We start from the raw sequence: 20,541 nt of genomic DNA on the forward strand, positions 1-20,541 counted from the left end.
GCTCTTTTGCCTCTTTGGTGTAATTTTGTTTATATATCTCAGAAGCTAAAGGACTTATATTTATACTGAGGCTTTTTGTAAATTGTTCACTTTTCCAATGAGAGCCTCGAGTGGCAACACTTCAACACCTGTCAGAAAACAAAACATCTAATCGAAGTACATTTCCTCTTTGAACATTGTCTCGTGGTAAAGCTGTGGGAACTTCTACCAGGCCCGACCCTGGAGCGGGAGGTACCCTGAGCACTGCTGCTGGTAGGCGGCGGGCTGGCGGTAGGAGGAGACCAGGGGGTTGCTGCAGGCCGCCTGCGAGGGCTGGGGGGCGGAATACCCGGATGTGGGCGTCGCGCAGTGACTGTGCGCCGGGGACGAAGACTCCCCGGAGCCGCAGGGCTTCCCGTCCTTCACCAGGACTGGTACTGCCACTCGGCGTGGTGATGATGCGGACTGGTGAGAGATGTACGGTTAGGTTAGCCTGCCTATGTTCTTTCAGTCGTCATATTACAGTAAAATGAGGCCTTAGAAAAAAGCCAAATCCTTGAAGTTCTTAATAGATAATAATTAATATATGTATATATTCCTACCAATAATTAAAGAATTTGTAAAACCAAACTACAATACATAGTAAACGTAAATATATGTTATCAGTTACATAAAATCTTTCTTGATAAATAATTTTTTAATGGGTTTAAGAAATTAAAAAAAAAGTAATATTAAAAAAAAAACTATTTTAAGAATATAATTTTCTTAAAAATAATAATATTTATTATCTGGCTATTCCTATCTACTCTTAGTAACTATGTTCTCAAAAGCCAGTGTTATTACATTAAAAAATTAAAAACTTCACCACCAAGTTAAAATTATAAATATAATAATGAGTTAAAAATAACTATTTCATTACGTATTTCACATCCGAAGCCACGATAAAATTAAATTATATTTCAAATCAAATGTCCCTCATTAAAAGATCTCAAAACACGGCGACACGTCGAGTACCCGCTAACAATCGAAGTACAGGGCTTCACAAATTGAGCCAATTCGGACGTAGCTCCGCGCGTGACTTCCTTCTCTTCGGGGGTTGCACTTCATTTCATTATATTTATTATGTTTAATTAATTAATATTTATATTATTATTTTTTATTGTTAAAGTGGGTTATTTAAGGAATGGTTGGTATGGTTAACACGGGTTGGTTTCCGCAACTCGCCGACTTTGCGACTTTTTTTTTTTTTAAGGAATTTTCATGAAATTATTTTATTCTGTAGCGTGACTGAAATTTGTTAACATTTGTAAAGCATGGAGTTGTTGTTAACATTTGTAAAGCATGGAGCAGGGAATGATCGCAAAATATGTCACGATTATTCACCGCACATGTGAGAGGACCATTCCGAGGATAAAACCGTGGAAAGGCGACCCCCGACCACCCTGGTGGTCGTCTGAGCTAGACTCCCTGAAAAGGGAGCAATTAAGAGCCAAACGTCGCATAAGGAACGCTGCACCCTGCAGAAGGCCTGGCGTCATCGAAGAGTACGTACGGGCCAAGGAGAAATACAAAAAGGCAGCAGACGAAGCAGCCACTCGGAGCTGGAAGGAGTTCTGTACGGCACAGGACCGTGAAAGCGTATGGGACGGTATCTACAGAGTTATCAGAAAGACCTCTCGTAGGCACGAGGACGTACTGCTAAGAAACGAATCCGGCGAAACGCTGTCACCAGAACAGTCGGCAAAACTTCTGGCCAAAACGTTCTACCCAGACGACTCTGTAGACACCGAAACCATCTATCACAAACAGATCCGAGAAGCCGTAGAAAGCAAAACTCCCGCGGAGTTAGAAGATCTGTCCGACGACGACCCGCCGTTTACGGCCGCGGAGCTGGAACAGGTTCTTTTGAGCCAAAATCCCAAAAAAGCTCCAGGCCCAGACGGGTTGACGTCGGATATATGCGCGGCGGCAATAAACTGCGACAGGGAGTTATTCCTAGCTTTGGCGAACAAATGCCTATTGCTATCCTACTTCCCCAAGCAGTGGAAGGTCGCCCACGTATGCATCCTCCGCAAACCAGCCAAAGAGGACTATACTCACCCGAAGTCCTATAGACCTATCGGACTCCTGTCGATCCTAGGAAAGACAGTTGAGAAAATGATGGTAGGTAGACTTCAGTGGAGGCTCTTCCCTACGCTGCACCGAAGCCAGTACGGATTCATGCCACAGAGGGGAACGGAAGACGCCCTCTACGATCTCGTCAAGCATATCAGGCAGGAAATGGACTCTAAGAAGATAGTACTTCTGGTATCGCTTGACATAGAGGGCGCTTTCGATAATGCATGGTGGCCGGCTCTCAAAAAACAGCTGGTGGACAAGCATTGCCCGAGAAACCTATTTACTATGGTCGCCTCATACCTCCAGGATCGAAAGGTCATTGTTAACTACGCCAGAGCGACCAGTGAGAAGGAGACCACGAAGGGTTGCGTCCAAGGATCCATTGGCGGGCCAACCTTTTGGAACCTCATACTGGATTCGCTGCTGAGAAAGATCAGCGATATGGGAGTGTATTGCCAGGCCTTTGCGGACGACGTGGTCCTCGTCTTCTCCAGCCAAAAATCCGGCAACCTACAGACCTCAGCCGAAACCACCTTAGCTGCCGTACAAGAGTGGGGTATACATAACAAACTGAGCTTCGCCGCGCATAAGACCAACGCGATGGTGCTCACTAAAAAGCTGAAATACGATACCCCCATAATCCATATGTCCGGCACCCGACTGAGGCTTGTAGATCAAATAAAACTGCTGGGGCTCATTTTGGACTCGAAGCTCACTTTCAACGCGCACGTATCCGCAGTATGCAAAAAAGCTGCGGACATTTATAAACAGCTTGCGCGCGCGGCGAGAGTGACTTGGGGTCTGAATGGAGAGATCGTACGGACCATATATGTGGCGGTAATAGAGCCCATCGTTCTGTACGCAGCGAGCGTATGGTCCTCTGCAGCAGAGAAGTTAACCATACGAAAGCAACTAAACTCCCTGCAGAGAGGATTTGCACTGAAAATGTGCAGGGCGTACAGAACGGTGTCGCTTACATCGGCACTAGTCCTCACAGGCTTACTCCCGTTAGACCTTCGCGTTCGAGAGGCGGCCTTACTTTTTGAGACAAAAAAAGGTTACAGCACGGACCTTCTTCCACCGGGAAGAGAACTGGAGCGCAGGGTGGGACCAATGCAAAACCCCCACCCTTCTCTACTCATGCCAACAGAGTACGAGCGCTTAGAGAGTCTGAACCCCGAAGTCCTTGAGGAACACAGCATCGTCGGACCTCTCATCTTTACCGACGGAAGCAAAATAGAGGGTAAAGTAGGAGCTGCCCTCACATGCTGGGATCAAGACAGGGAAGTAAGATACTCCACTTTCCGGTTAGAGCCGCACAACACTGTCTTTCAATCCGAGATGTACGCACTCTTCAGAGCAGTGGAAATGGCAAAAACCTCAAAGTCACGCTCCATCAACATCCTGAGCGACTCGAGGTCATCTTTAGATCTGATGAGGAGCCCCTCAGTAACTCACCCTCTGGCCGTGGAAATGAAGAGTCAAATCAGACAGCTCCGGGAGGAGAATAAGACAGTACGGTTCTTTTGGTTGAGGGCCCATGTTGGAACACCGGGCAATGAGAGAGCGGACGAACTAGCCAAAAGGGCGGCTTTAACGAAAAAGACGGCACCTGACTACGACAGAGTACCACTCTCGTATGTCAAAAGGCAGATACGGGAAGCGTCTGCCAGGGTGTGGCAAGACAGATACAATTCTTCGGAGACTGGCTCGGTCACGAAAATATTCTTACCGGATGTAAAGACCGCTCGCAGACTGGTAAGGAAATCGGCACCAACATCTGTCGACACACAAATTCTGACCGGCCACGGAGGATTTGCGGCGTATCTTCACAGATTCCACATCACTGACAGTCCTTCGTGCGTCTGCGACCCGAATTGTGAGGAGACAGTTCTGCATATTATACTGAGCTGCCCGAGGTTCAGTAAGGAAAGGCTGGATCTGGAACTCAAACTCCAGATTAAATTAGACCAGCCATCGCTCCATACCATCCTGGAGAGCGAGACTAGCAGAACGTCCTTCCTCACATTCGCGAGAAAGGCCGTCAATACAGCCGCAAAGAGGAACAGCACGCTTTCTCCACCACTGGCTTTAACACCTACGCAGAATGCCAACACCGTCGTTCTTACAACACACACTCAGACACACAACACACAAACACAAATAGAACAAAACCGTGTCCAACAAGTAACTCAGCAGGACAACATCACGGCTCCGCGGATGTCTCCTGGCCGCACCCTTCTGGGCCAAATAACTAGGACCATGTCTTCCTCACTGCAGAACCTGTTCAGGAATAGAGCCAACCAAAACGCACCTCCGCAACCGACTCAGAGCAGGATGACACAATCCTCGCCCAGTGAATTGAACGGAAGTGGAGAAGTTGGTATTAGGACCAGATGCGTGGCTCTATTCATGGACAGCGAAACGGAGAGGATGGGGATAAGCTTCTGTCGCTCTGAAGAACGCAATCAGCTGGCGATTTCGCCGGGGCTCGCCTTACTGATAAACGGTAGCACCCAAAAGACAAGCATAAAGCGCACAAAAATCACAGCGCTAGCGCAAGAGCAGGAGGGCGACCCGACCTATCGTTTATTGCGGTTGAAAAACAAAGAGATCGCACTTTTCGAATGGGGAGAGACGTCCGCCTTCGCGCAGTCCAGCTTGTGGCTACAGCGCTTGGGCGAGATCCCCGGGGGAATCCCCGGAAGAATCAGTGTCGATTCGATGAGAGTCGGTTATGATAGAGGCAACGTATCGGATAGGTACGGTTGCCTAATGGCTTCTAAGAACAGTGAGGTCATTGTTTACGAAGACAGGGGGGAGGATCTTGGTTACTTAAGACCGAAATCCAAAACACCTTCATCCCCTGCATTGCCGACTGTCAGCGAACCCGCACCTAGTGGCTCGGAGCGCCTACAACAAAAGATCGAGAACCAGAAGGTTGAACAACGCAAAGCAAGGGCCGCACCTAAGTCTAAGCCGAGCTCGATGTCATTGGCGACCTTTATCCAGGCAACCATCTCCCCGAAACAAGGTAAGCTCCCGCATCACCCCTCTCCCAAAAAGGCTGGACAGGGAGAGCGACTATCGGGGACGCTGAGCGGGTTCACCAAAGACGACAGTCCGAGGCACCCGGAGGCGTCACTCGCCGCTCGAACTAGGGCCGATATGGGACAAGTAGAACCACCAAGACTTCGACCTGCGTCCACACCGTTTCAACATGCAGAGAACGCCCTAATCGAGTTCCTGGCCATAATAAAGGCAAACCGCGAGGTAAGCCTGGCCACCTGCAAAAAGATCATGCAGGCCTACCAGTACGATCACCAAAGGCTACTGGAGGTGGAACTCGAGGAAGCCGAAGCAGCCATATACAACAGCAAAACCCGACAAATACTCAAGGGCAAGATGTCGGGTAGGTATATGGCTGCATATAACACCACAGCAGGTTTTGTGAGCGCGGTCGAGTCTGAGGGGAGTGACGAGGAGTCTCAAACCTTCGACACACCTGAAGGGGACCCGGTGGTGGTAGTGGCCAGATGCACGAAAGTAATGCTGGGCGACCGGATGCTGCGGATGGCGAAAACCATCTCGGGCGACCGGGAAGCCGGTTTACCGTCCGTGACCTGGGGGCTACCATCGCTGGAGTGGATAAACAGTGTACCGGGATGCGGTAAGACAACTCGCATAGTCAGGGACTTCGATGAGGACACGGAGGTCGTGATTACGACCACAGTCGAGGCGGCCAAAGACCTAAAGGAAAAACTGGCGCACCGCTATGGCAACAAGGCCAAGCAAAAGGTGCGCACTATGGCATCCGTGCTGGTAAATGGTTTCCGTGAGGGCTCAAAAATCAAACGCCTAACGGTGGACGAAGCCCTCATGAACCATTTCGGAGCCATAGTAATGGCCGCCCGACTATCGGGAGCAGAGAAGGTAGTCCTCATTGGAGATATAAATCAGCTGCCGTACATCGACAGGGACAACCTGTTCGAAATGCGGTACCGCAGACCAAACCTGTTAACAACCATCTCATGTGAGTTGTCATGCACGCATCGTAACCCCAAAGACGTCGCCTTTGCCATCAGTGAGGTTTACAAGACCGTGTACAGCTCAAGCACAAAGATCCGATCTTTGCGAGTGGAGAGCCTCACGGGCGCGCGCATTCCTGTAGGAAGGGACCGGACCTTGTACCTGGTCTTTACGCAAGAGGAGAAGAGATTGCTGACTGACCAGGGATACGGGTCTGGTGAGGGATCGCGCGTCTTAACCATCCATGAGGCGCAGGGCCAGACCTATGAGGACGTCGTTGTCCTCCAGACGAAGACAAGGAGGCTCAAGATTCACGACAGCGTCTCGCACGCTGTAGTCGCGGTGACTAGGCATACCAACACCTGTGTCTATTACACCGACGACCGTGACGACGCAATTGGTCGCTTTGTGACGAAGGCAGCGGAAACTTCTGAAAAAGACATCCTCGAGCACAGCCTCAGGATGGCGATTCACCACAGGGATGCCGCCGTCATTGAGGGTGTGCTCGAAATGTTAAAATTGTAGCACACCTTACTTGTAGGAATAAATTGTATAAGGAAAAAACTTAGGAGTAAGAAAAAAAAAAAAAAAAAAAAAAAAAAAAAAATACTAATAATAACATAGGTTAAGTGTATATTGTAAGTAGGCCAAGTAGGCCATAAGTGTACATATACGTTAGCTAGACAATAAGTGTACATATATTATAGATAGCAAGTAAGTGTATATATAAACATAGATAATAATAATTATTATAATAGTGACAACAATAATTAAAGTAAGGCGTAATATAATTCTATGTCTTTTTGCATGTAAGATATCAATTAAGTTTAGCATAATTTTGGTCGGTGGACTCACGTCTGCATTAGGGATACTAAGATAGAATAATTAGGTCTCTTAGTGTAAGCTGCAGTAGTGTAACAAGTAAACGATCAGTAATAAAACTAAAAATCGGAATAACAAAAGCATGGGCACTTTAAGCCTGTGGACATAACTTTATTTAAAAAAAAAAAAAAAAAAAAACATTTGTAAAGCTAGCTTCGGGTTGCAGTTTCACCTGCATAATTAATACGATCCTGTAGGAATGTTGGTATAAAAAGTAGGCTATGTGTTGTTTCAGATCTACAATTATCTATGTACGAAGTTTCAATATAATTCGTTCAATAGTTTCTGTATCCTCACAAACTTTCACGTCTACAATAATATTTGTAGGCTATAGGTAAGATTAGCTTAGCTACGCTTCGTTATAGATATTATTTAAGTTTCATAAAAGGGACATTACGTTTGAAAAATATATGTGAGTTTATAATTTTATTGTCGTGAAAATATTCCACTTTTAAAATGAATATTTCGTATTGCTTTCCCGCGTATTTGGAGACCCACAGTTTGCACAGTACGCTCTTTAGTAAAAATGAAACATCAAAATTTCAAATAAATTTATCTACTAATACCTTTTGGCTACGGCACTATAACATTTAGCCAACCCTCTCTTCCCGTGGGTGTCGTAAGAGGCAACTAAAAGATAACACAGTTCCACTACCACTTTGGAACTCAAAAAGCTGACCGATGGCGGGATAGCGATCCAATTGCTGGCTTTTTAAATACACAGACCAGCAGCGTTTTCGGTGCGACAAAGCCAGCCCCGCGGTCACTAACTCGCCTGCCCAGCGTGGTGACTATGGGCAAAAACCCCTATGAGTTCGCGGCAAAAGTTTCGGCTCCAGCCCTTCAGCCCCACTATTCCCTGCTACTGCAGCGGCTGCGGTAACGGTGGGGCAGAGGGTGCTTAAGATTGCCGGTGTAGGCTGGATGGGAATTGCGATAAACCGTGATGTCTGTCTGTCCAGGCGCGAACTTGGGGAGGCCTATGTCCACCAGTGGACCGCAATAGTCTGATGTAACTAACTAAACCTTTTGGCCGATGTTTTATTAACAACATTTATACATTACCAAAGCTTATACGATAATATTTCACGGATTTATCTTCGATAACTTTTACAAAAAAATAAAAAATAAAAATTATTTGCGCTAGGAAAAATGGATAAAAATATATTAAAGAACGTATCATATGCAAAAAAATGCATATAAAATGTTGAAAAAAATATATGTGTCAGTCACTTTTATTTTTTTGCAAAACCAATTGTGCTAGTGATACACCCAAACAAATGTAAATGCACGAATCAATACTATTCTCCTTTTTTGTTTTGAAGCAATATTTACTAAATTATACTTTATATAACTACATGCGTATAATGCACATACAGATATATTCAAAATGTTTAAGCAATCAAATCCCCCAATTAACCTCAATCTCTCAATTAAATAAAAACTCACTTTAAATTGACCTCAACAAAATTCAATCGGGGTAGCGAGATTCGCGACTACCGGCTATGCGGGTCCCGTACAGATTGGCATCAAGTGGGCGAAGTCTCGCCTCTGGGCTCCGGTGCTCAGCCGATTGTAATCTCTCACGTTTCATAATATTCATTATTGAATACCTTATTTCGCGATAGTCATCAAAAGGGTCGTTGTTTTGAAATTGTAGAAGCATATTCACAGTAAATGATGTTTGTTTTAATCTTATTTTACTAATATTATAAATGCAAAAGTATGAATGTACCTTTGTTCCTCATTCTAGCAAAACTCAATGAACCGATTCCAATAAAACTTGACTTAAAATACTAAATCAGCTACTTTCTACTAGAAAAATTAATATGGATAAAATAGAATTCCATCTTGGGAATTCCAAAATTAACGTCAGTTAAGTAAAACGTAGCTAGCAATAAATAAATTTTATTCTAAAACGTATTGCATTAAAATAATATTGACTTATTTGGCTACAGGAAATTGAAATAGAAGATACACATTTTTTAATTATACTATATATAAATTACTTAAAGCTTAATACAATCAAATTGTTCCATGAGGTTTTATTTAGTATTTTTCGTGTTTTTGTAATTACTTTATTTTTTCTATTTTAGTATTCAATAACGACATATATAATAATAATAATAAATATAATAATAATAATAAATATAATAATAATAATAATAATAAATGCGTTCTTACTATTCTCGTAATAATATGCATAAGTATTTATAGTTTTATATAAAGGTATATTTTTCGGTTAAATTAAAAAAAGATTGTATTGTCACCTGATTGTGTTGGTTTTGTTCCGCCATCGCCTTCTCCTTGGCCTGTCTCTTACATTTGTAGCGATGGTTTTGAAACCATATTTTGACCTGCAACAAATATTTTATTACATCTTTTGTCTATAATAATATGTAAATAATATCCAAAGATAAATAACAATTTATAGAAAAATACATTATTGAATTTTTAATCATTCGAAATCTAAGTATAGGACCATCCATAGGAATATCTGGATAGCTAAATTTTTTCTATTCATAGTAGCGAAAATTTTCACAAATATCAAAGCAGGATAGCTGCTATTTTAAAGTAAGTTCTTATTTCAAGAATTACACACAATATAAACAATCATTTTTTCATTTCTAACCAACTTAGGAGGAGGTTTTCAATTCGATTGTACTTTTTTTATGTATCAGAATCAGAAAATCAGAAATTTTGACTTAGTAGACCGATTTTTGTGTTTTTTTTTAATCGAAAGGTGTTATGTGTCATGTGGTCCCATTTAAATTTAATTGTGATCTCAAAAGTACTTTTATAATATATAATAAGTATAATGATGTGTATTTACTTGACCACTTTTTCGTCGATCTACGTTGTATACCGCATAACTTTTTATTTTGACAATCATTCATTTTTATTTCGATGATTCTTGTTTTAATCGAAAGCTAATGCTTGTCCCGTGATCCCGACAAAATTTGATTGAGATCTAATGACCACTTTTTGAGTAATCTTTGATAACGCGTATTTACTCGATTATTTTTTCGTATACCTACTTACGTTGTATTTACTTGTCGATGTAATTGAAATCGGTTTATTTTCGTTTGCGGGCAAACACAATTAATTATTTATATAGTAAGTTTTTTAGAGAGTTTGGTATATTATTTCTGTCCATTTTTATTTTTTTTATGTTTATGACCGTAAAGTGTAAGCTACCCATAACTAACTGCCTTGATTTCACACAGATGAAATTAAAGACCCATAAAATCATGATTGAAGGAATTTTCGTAAAATTCGTTTTAATTGAATTATAAAGTTATTCATTTATAGTTACGTAAAGGTACTCTACTATATATTTGTAGTGTGTGTAGTGTTGTATTTGTAGGCTATATTAGGTAGGTAATCTTTAGTAATATTATAAATCTGAAAAGTTTGTTTGTTTGAATGTGCTAATGTCAGGTTTCGATTGAAATATTCTTTTTGTGTTGAATAGCCGATATACCGAATATAAGAAGACTATAGCTAGGCTATTTTTGCTCAATTAAACGCCTGTGAAACCGTGGGGCATTGCTAGTCGTAGATATAAGATAGTAAGAACACAAAATATCTATTTTTTTTTGTTTTTTTTTTTTAAACTTTTATAACTTATAAATATTAACCACACAAAGAAATTAAAAACGCCATATCAAAAAAAAAAAAAAAAAATATATCTATAGTAAAAAATATTTAATTTTTTTTTTTCATTAACTTCGTCGTTTTTGAACCGATTTTGATAATCCTTTTTTTGTTGGAAAGTGATATCCCAAGTGTGATACCATGATAAGTAAACCAGGATCTGATGATGCAATCCCAGAGAAATCGAGGGAAACCCTCGAAAATCGTAGTGACGACTAGTGCGTTTGTTAATTTTTTTCGTCTACTTACGTTGTATTACTTGTCGATGTAATTGAAGTCGGTTTTTTTTTTTCGTTTACGAGCAAAGACAATTATTTTTGTAATATTTGCATGTTATATTGTGCACGCCGAGATCTCTTATCTTTAAAACGCAAAACAATTACTATACATTGCTTATTTACATAAAAGTGTTCTTATTTGAATATTCATCTTTTATTTAATATAATCTATAATAACAAATATAATAAATTAACCACAAATACTTCCAGTTTTGTAATTAGTGCTGTCCAAAGCTTAGAGTAGGTACATAAAATGAAAGAGAAAAAAGTGTTGATGTCAAATTGAACGTTCCTAACTTAGATTCTTAAACCGTACAGTGTACCAACACTCGAGCTGAAGAATATGGCGCTGGATGACGTGTCGCAAACACATTACAAAATGAATGGAATGGAGTGTCCGCCGTGCACGCGTTATCTACTACACTCTCGCTTGAGAGATTTGTTTGTTAGTATAGAAAGTAAGATCTCTACGTAAGAATCGAATAAACTTTAATGGTATTATGAAAAAAAAATTGGATGTCCGAAGGATTGATATATGCAAGGTAGGTCACAATTTTTGGTATCGCAGTCACAATTAGGTACAACTCGTAATAAGTATAAGCCTCGAGTCGCGAGACGTGGTAACCCCATCTCCATTTCGCGTGTGTCAACACCACCCGCCTTTGGCACTGCCTGACCTCCCTGAAATTAGCGCTAGGGCACGCTACGGCACAGTCAACACTCTACCTTAATGACGTAAGAATAAACACAGCTCGTACGATGTTTGCCCCACGGAGCGGGCGGCCTTTGTCTACGCACGCTCGGAACGCAGCAAAATATACACTTTATTTATTATTTATACATCGAGAGAGTTTCCTCCGTGTTTATTCTCTGAAATGGATGTGTGCCCACCCCGCGCATCGCGACGCTGCCGCTCCGCTACGATCGCTCGCCCGTGCATAAATACCCGCCATTTTGTCAAGCTCTCGATACATAGTCGCGAGATCCGTTATCAAAACAAACTCAGATACACGGCTACTACAAAACGCGCAATGTCCACTCCGCTCGAGGGCCTATCGATCTTATTTGTTATTTTTTCATGTTTACTCAGAAGGTGTGGAGCCGAGGCTGTGGGAACTGGCAGCGGCGACGCGCTCTTTGTGCGTCGCTCGAGGAACGTCGCTAGTTATTTATGGACTGCCTGGCGAGAGTTAATGAACGGGGCCCGTCTGCGGGCGTCGCTTATTGCACTCCGCCGAGGCTCGGACGCTCTCGTGTCGAGCACTTTCTTTTCAATCTCCTCGTGCATAATGCTCCGTGCTTCTTGCACGCACTATTCATCCGGGAGCACCATTCAATTATTTGTTTTACTTCTAAACGACTTGTTTCTCGCGGTAACGAGACTTTTCGGGTGTGCCCGAGGGTATTTAGTACTCGTTCAAGAACATTACACGTACTCGACTGCGGACTTGATGGAGCGTTTTGTTTTACTAAACACGAGATGCATTTCTTCTCGGCTACTGGAGTGCTATCGTTTTTTTATCGGTAATTATACACGATCTCTATGAAAGTCTGATGTAGGACAAATAACTTGTTTCTTCCCGTTAATTGAATCAAAATGCCCACCCAACCGGCTGTCATATCGACAATACGAGTCAATTTTAGCGCCAAACAAAAAAAAACTAGTGTAAAATGAAATCTCGAATGAGTTAACGACGTATATGAAACGCATAAGAGCGATATTCCCATCAGAGATGCAATTGAAGTGGGTGATGTTTTAAAACCGTATCCCCGCGTAGGTGTTCCATTCCTGCGAACGATGACTAGCACAATCTAACCTACAATTATATACAAAGCTCTCGTATTTGTTTAGAACTTCATTTGGTGCAGTGTTTTTTATGAGTGACTTTTCATTTAAATAACTTGTTTTATTTTGGTACAATATTCATAATTAATACTTTCATGACATGGGTCTTTTTAACATTGTTGGAAATGGGATACACATTCCATATCTGAATTTTTGAGTGTGCGTCTACAAAAAGCATAGTAGTTTTTATGGACTTACTACAATTTTAACAGTAACTTTTCACATTGTGTCACATTGCGACATATTCTGTATTCCACATTTATTAATTATACCTTAGTTCATAAATATAAGGGTACGATAATACGATTTACAGCTTAAAAGTGCCCGGTCTAACTCGTAATTTTGTCACAATAATAAGTTTGTACCTATATCAGTAAACGGAAAAAAATGAGCGTGCTTTAGACCACACGACTGAAGTAAACCTTCTTTAGCTCCATCTTACTTATATCTATCTCCCTTTCAACTTCCGTTTGCCTCGATCACACTTTTCGTACCGCTCTTGTCACGCATTTACCAGCTTACTTCTCAAGTCAAGTGAGCGTAAAGAAGTTTTGCTTCAAAAAGTAAACTGCACGTTACTTCTAAAGTTTAACTTTTTAGATTTCTCTTACATCAAATATTAAATTTGTCCCTCGCTTGCTCGCCAACAATGGTCACACATTATAGTGATTCTGACGTTGTGTAAACACGCGCCCGACGCGTGACAGCCGATCAATGCACATCATTTATACTGTAACTTATAAAAATATCCAAAGCAAAAACTAACGACACACTAACTTTTATAAAACGATAGAATATTTAATTTTGAACCTTATATTAGTAAATATTAAACGTGACTTGATATTCATTAGTTGCAAATGTAAAATGGTGATTTTAATAAGACGTGAGTTAATGCGACGACAAATAGACCTGAATTTCGGAGTCTAGTGATTTCTATTAATGTTATTACAGGTGTGGAGGAATCGTGTACTACAATATCATAGTATAGATGAGAGGGAAAAGGTGAGTCCATAGGTCATTACGTTACCATTACCTACATAAATTACAATTAGTTAAGATGATGTACGTGTTACCACACACTCAGCAATGTACGTGCCTTTGCGATCTAAAAACCATATTTAATTAAGATTACCTTAGACTTCTGTATTGCACATATATGACGTATGTAATTATGCTTATATATATTTACAATTATCCTCAATAAATTCAGTATTAGATCGACTTTCATTGGGTTTGATTTACCTAGTTAACCTTCCCTCGCATATCGTCATTTTTGATTAATTGAAAAATAATTTTTTTCTATCATTCACAGGTGCTAATCGGTTTTCATTTATTTATTTAACATTTAATTTTTCAAAATTTTCATGAGAAAAAGTAGAAATCTTTATGGTAAAATAATTGTTCATCTAAGTACAAATGATTCGCCAGTGTCCCTTTCCTTAATGAGCATGCCTTGGACTTTATAAATACAAAATAAGAAAAGGACGTTTATTTAGCACACTGACATTATAAGAAGCAGGACAATCTTCTCATTACGGTACACAACTCATCTATTGTTTTAGATTAAGGGATAATAACTGCATGACTACTGCTGCATTTTTCAGTTAAATTTATAAAGTTCTTACTCTCGATCATATAGTTCTCATACTTCGTGTTTCTTCATCATACACGACGTTGACGAAATCATCTGTGTTGATTTTGTCCATTTCAAAGCCATCAAACAAAATTATTAAATGAATGATTTTACTGGTAAAATAAGGGTATGGTCCTGGTAACCACTTACCGTGGGCTATCCGTGGCTACTGTGGACTCTCAAGACACAAGAAGACCTTATATTCTCCTGCCACATTTATCAAAATATCATACACCACATGAACATTTTTTTTTTCTTATCTTCTTTCTTTCTGGACCTTGTTATTCTTCTTCTTATGACATTTTCATATCATACTAGTACAATATGATTTTTGACGTATTCTCATAAATTGGTTGAAAAGTCAGCAATAATTGAGATTTCCGCAATTTCCCGAATATAGTACGGTCAATTTCTCACCCCTATTTTTTGGTCTAATTTGACCGGACTAAATAGTAATGTATTATACTGAATTATTCTAATGTTTAAAAATGAAATCTTATAGACCTTAGTTTTTTCAACGTTATTTTAAATTTTGTCAAAAATTCAGTAATAATGAAGATTTCCGCGATTTTAAGGTCAAGCTTCATTGACTACATACGTACATACAGAGTACGTACAGTAACAGCTATGTTACAGACCCTATGTAACACATAGCCACCGCCCACGTCTCCCCTGCCCGCCGACCGTGAACTACAGTGCAACCAATCAAATATTTACAAAGCAATTCACAAAATTAATATTTATTTAATAAACGATGATTAAACGACTCTAAGAACGTTTATGAAATAACTTTTTTACTTCGGTAAATATTTGTTTAGTATTATTTGCTATTCGTAAGCTTAAGCTCGTGTTCATTACACATTTGATAACTAATATCTTTTTGTTGATGTAAGTTCCCATATACAAAACGAATCGTTTTGGATACGAGATATTTAATTTCGAAAATGGAATATATAGGAACTGGGTTAATATATTTTTAATAAATATAAATAATAGGTGTGTGATTTTATTTTTTGGAAGTGTTGTTTGACTTTCCCTCGAGAATGTTTTCCGGTAGTGGGTAAAGAGATTTATAAGGCTAGGTTTTTTTTTAAATATTAATTGTTATAACTTTATTCGATATTTTTTGATTTAAACGATCAGACCACCAGCAAATTCTGAATAGTCTTACCAAGCATTAGTCACAGGTTTATGATCCTAGAGTGGCAATTATTACTACTGATTACATTACTAATTCTACCCGTTACCAATAAAGATAAAATTATCTCCATCATCATCTTTATCGAGTTTATTAATGCTCTGAAATTTTAAGTGACCAATTAATAAAAAAAGCTTCTATCAAGAGTCTACATTTATTTCATTTCGCGTAAAATCTTATGAGAAAAAATCAAGTCCTACGCAAACACCGCAACCGTGCACTTATCGATACAAAAATTTAACAAAATCAAATCGCACAATAGTCTATACCTGCGGATAATAGCAGGTGCATTATCTGCTTAAAACTAATCCCATCCCACAGAGGACGCGCAAAAACATCCCATTCATCAAAAATATAATCTCGAACGAATTGCTAACGTTATCAAAAGCCCGCGAAATCAAGCGGATAGCCTGCAGTTAGGTGAGTACATCAATATTTTCGCGGTTATTACACAGATAAAAAATTATATCGTAAAGGATTTCACGTCCATTTGCAAATTTGTTTTGACATGTTGGCTGCGATGAATGGACGCGTAGTCTATGATACCAAAATTTTTTTTACATTTTTTTTCTGTTTTATTGCGGCCAGCCTTTGACGGGAAGTTTATTGAAATCTCACGAAGATTATTATTAGGGTGGAGTGAAGTGGAATTATCGTTTAATTATACTTTATTATTATTATGTATTGCTGAAATCATATTGTAATATTCTTATAGAATAATTAAATAGTTAAAATTGTTCCATCAATGTTTCATTGAGCTTCATTTGTTTTACGAGGCCTATATGTCCTAAAAACGTAGGTATTACATAGCTAAGGTAAGTAAATACATGATGATGATAATCAAGTACGAGTACCTAGGTATATAAACACTTTTAGAGAATTATATATGATGAAGTTTACTGGCAACTAATAAAAAATTATACGCATTTTTAACTGACTTCAAAAAAGGGAGGTTACTCAATTCGACCGTATATGTTTGTTCGGGGATAACTTCGTCGTTTATGAACCGATTTTGATAATTCTTTTTTTGTTGGAAATTAGATATCCAAAGTGTGGTACCATGATGAGAAAACCAGGATCTGATGATGGAATCCCAGAGAAATCGAAGTAAACCCTCGAAAAGCGTAGTGACGACTAGTGCGTTTGTTAATTTTTTTCGTCTACTTACGTTGTATTACTGTCGATGTAATTGAAGTCGGTTTTTTTCGTTTGCAAGCAAACACAATTATAGTGTACTATTACGCATTTAAGCAAACGAACGCAAGTGTAATAGCTATTTAGGCTGTTTGCGTTTTTTAATAGTTAGAATGACAATTACTTTTCTGATATTTTGACGGAAAAGTTTGTTTAGTAAAATTAAAAAACTCAATTTAATATATTAAAGCAATAATGTATCAAAGCAGGCAACAACGACATGCTACAGGCGGGCAGAAATCCTAACAATATTTTTAACCCCAACTTTTTAAAAGGCGTATATTTACTTAGGAAAGAACCATAACTTGGATTTTAAACCTCAACCCTACGTTTAAGATCCGTGACATCAACTGGACTATCTCGGCGTTACATTAAGTAATAAAAACTTCCATCAAATATTAAATCTTGGAACGTATCAACAAAATTGTAAATGGCAGTGCGGAGAGCTACTTACACACTCCATGTCCAGTGCCGCTGTACGAACAGCGATTTGACAAGCCGTCATTGTTTAAAATTAACCGCCATTATCTCATTGCTTCCATTACACCCGCATGCGCCGCATCCGGCGAACACCAGACTATAAATTCGTGACCATAGACAAAGGACGCGTTGATCGCAGTAGGTCTTTGTTTTTTTATTGATAACAAAGGATTAGTGGCATAGATGAAACTTTATAAATCTATGTAAAAAAAACTATTTTTTGTCTTTGAAATATATTTTTTTGTTGCATTTTTTTACAGGAAATGTTTGACTGGAGATTTATTTTAAAAACTGGTACATTTTGTTTCACTTTAAAAGATAAATGCAAATTTACTTCCGTGCATAAAAGGCGGGCGTTTAATAAACTGTAAATTGATTGGAATATATTATAATAAACGAAGTGCCTTGATCATCTGACAGTATTTTTTTATATTTAAATTACTATTAATAAAACCATTTTATATATTACTATATTTTGCCCGTGACTTCGCATCTTATGGGAAACTTACATTTATACATAACGACGTCTATGCAAAATTCCATCTCGATTCGTTCAGTCATTTTGTCGTGGTTCCAAACACGTACCATCCAACTATCATCTTCACTACATTAAAATTTAATAATACTAATGAGATTGGTAATATAAATAAATAAATAAATAAACGCTTCATACTCAATGGTCCCCAGGAGGATTATCTCCTGTGTCGGTGGTCCGGAAACACACACAGATACAAAGCACAAACGCCCAACCACAACAGACATCTGTATGGCCAATACAAATAATTGTTATGTGTGGGGATTAAACCTGCGACCGCTAACGCAATAACCGCCACATATGACCGCTGCGCCAACATACATACTGAGCAGATACACTATAAAAAAAATCTCATAAAAACATGGACAAATGCAGACCAAGTTCTCATGCCGAGTACATGCTCAGTACATATAACTATATGTTATGAGATCTATGAGAATTTGGTCTGAAATTGTCCATGTTTTTATGAGGTTGATGGGATTATTTCAATGGGGTAGTGGTAGGCGATAATAATCACGTAATCAATTTAATAAAACTATATTAATTATGTATTAACTCAATAAAATATTAAAACCGGAAAATGGTTCTCTATACTAGTATTATAAAACTGAAGTTTGTTCGTAAGTTTGTTTGAACGTGCTAATCTCAGGAACTTCCAGTGGGTGTCGTAAGAGGCGAGTAAGGGATAACATAGTTCCGCTACCACCTTGGAACTTGAAAAGCCGACCGATTGCGGGATAACCATCCAACTGCTGGCTTTGAAATATACAGGCCGAAGACGGGCAGCAGCGTCTTCGGTGCGACAAAGCCAGCCCTGCGGTCACCAACCCGCCTGCCCAGCGTGGTGACTATGGGTAAAACACATGAGTTCACGCTATTTTTAGCGTAAACTTGTGGAGGCCTATGTCCAGTAGTGGACTGTAAAGGCTGTAATGATCATGAAGAATCTCAGGAACTATAGATTCGGATAAAAAAAAAACAATTTTTATGTTGGTGAGTCCATTTATTAAAGCTGTGGGGTTATAGGCTGTATAATATTATAGTACGTTTTTTCTTCAAATTAACGCGGGTACAGCTAGTAATATTGTAAATGTCAAAAGTCAATATCGATCTAAGCTACAACCCGCCAGGTCATCTGTTGGCAATTAGCTGAAATAAAAGCAAAAAAAAATCTCCCGCTCCCAGGAGCCAGTATCAACAGTGGCGTTGAACATCGAAATTTACTTAAGTTTAATAACGAAACGCGAGCCCTGTGTTTGCTCGGAACGTCAAATACTGCGGGATATTATTCCTTGTAGCGTTGACAGAAAAAGATTACAAAAAAAATAACAAATTCAAGTGGAGTGCCCCACCATGGAGTATCAGAATACAAATAGCAGTGGTAAAAGACGAACTAGTAATCTTTTAACATAATGGTCGGCCGTTTTATCGCTTAAACAATAGTTACAGTTTTTATACGACTAGGTCGGCAAACAAATACGTTGAACATAAAGTAAGCAGCTGTTACCGTAACCTATAGACATCTGAAACACCAGAAGTATCGCAAGCGCGTTGCCGATCCTACCCAAGACCATCCTAAAAAGCTCTGGTCTTACCAAAGGAACACACAACGCTTGACTTGAGAAGTGTTATTTAGCTGTGATCTTCTGTAAGGTTGAGTACTACCCCAGACGGGCCGCTCTAGATTTTGAGCAGGGTATATCCTTCTGTGCCCTCGAAATACCTATGAAGATATTGTTTTTGTAGGACTTGAGCTCGTGCTGACGGTACACAGTTCGCTTTATTGCGGCCTCTATTTAACTCGGCTCGCTTTGAATATGCACGAGCGTCGAGAAATGCGTTTAACTTCAAGTTCTGGTTCCTGAACTTGGTGATTGCGATAGATTTGCGAAATACATTATGAATAAGTATGTTTTCACTGGAGCTAGGAAGCGGATTCTTACTTAGATTTTTAAGGTAAGTATTTTGAATATAGAATATTGTGAGTGGTTAGAAACGTTGTGTCTTATTTTGAATTTAACTGAATAACAACGGTAAATAGAGAAATGAATGTTATTTTTTTGTTATGACTATCTCTACAGAGATAGAAAAGATTTTTTTTGAATGCCGAAACATCGTCTGCTTTTATATAACAATAAAAGTGTGATTTTGAATATGTTATACTGTTTTCGACCTCAGTAGCGGTGGATTCGATTCAATCCTGATCTCTAACACTAGAGGAAGCCTTTGTCCAGCAGTGAAAAAATTGCAGTTCAAATCAGTTACTATTTTATTTGGAAATAAAAAATGAAGTAATTCATTTTTGAATCAGTTACATAAAAGATATTATCATAGAGCAGCAATTTTTTTTTAAATTATTTACGAAAAATTCAAATGGAAGAAATAATTCAAAAATGGAAGTGTGAAAAGAAAGATTTAAAATATTTGCTAACAAACTTAATACGCATACACAGATAATGCAGGACACGCGCCGCGTCTGCCGGTGACAGTTAGGAAGCTTGGCCAACACTCACTACAATGTCGTGTCCATTAATCTGATTTATTTTTACTCAAAGATATATTTTCAGTTTGATAAATAATTAATAGGCAGCTATATTTTTACTATTTTGAATATATCACTATAACAAAAAATAGACATTCAATATAATTTGTTAGCTGTTAACACTATTTCATGTCGCAAAAATGTATCAAAACTATGCAATCTACACACAT

The 20,541-nt window shown here is 39.1% G+C and overlaps 1 protein-coding gene across 1 annotated transcript in view; it reads right to left on the minus strand.

Annotated features, from left to right (window-relative positions):
• Positions 1 to 204: 204 nt before the first annotated feature.
• LOC123662285 (thyroid transcription factor 1-like) overlaps positions 205 to 20,541 on the minus strand; it is a 59,870-nt gene continuing 39,533 nt past the window's right edge. The window contains exons 5-6 of the mRNA XM_045597146.1: positions 9,279 to 9,365; positions 205 to 444 (exon numbers count right to left, since the gene is read on the minus strand). Coding sequence (XP_045453102.1) covers positions 205 to 444; positions 9,279 to 9,365 — 327 coding nt within the window. The remainder of the gene's footprint in view (positions 445 to 9,278; positions 9,366 to 20,541) is intronic.

Source organism: Melitaea cinxia, chromosome 18, assembly GCF_905220565.1.
Source record: "Melitaea cinxia chromosome 18, ilMelCinx1.1, whole genome shotgun sequence".
Taxonomy (NCBI): domain Eukaryota; kingdom Metazoa; phylum Arthropoda; class Insecta; order Lepidoptera; family Nymphalidae; genus Melitaea; species Melitaea cinxia.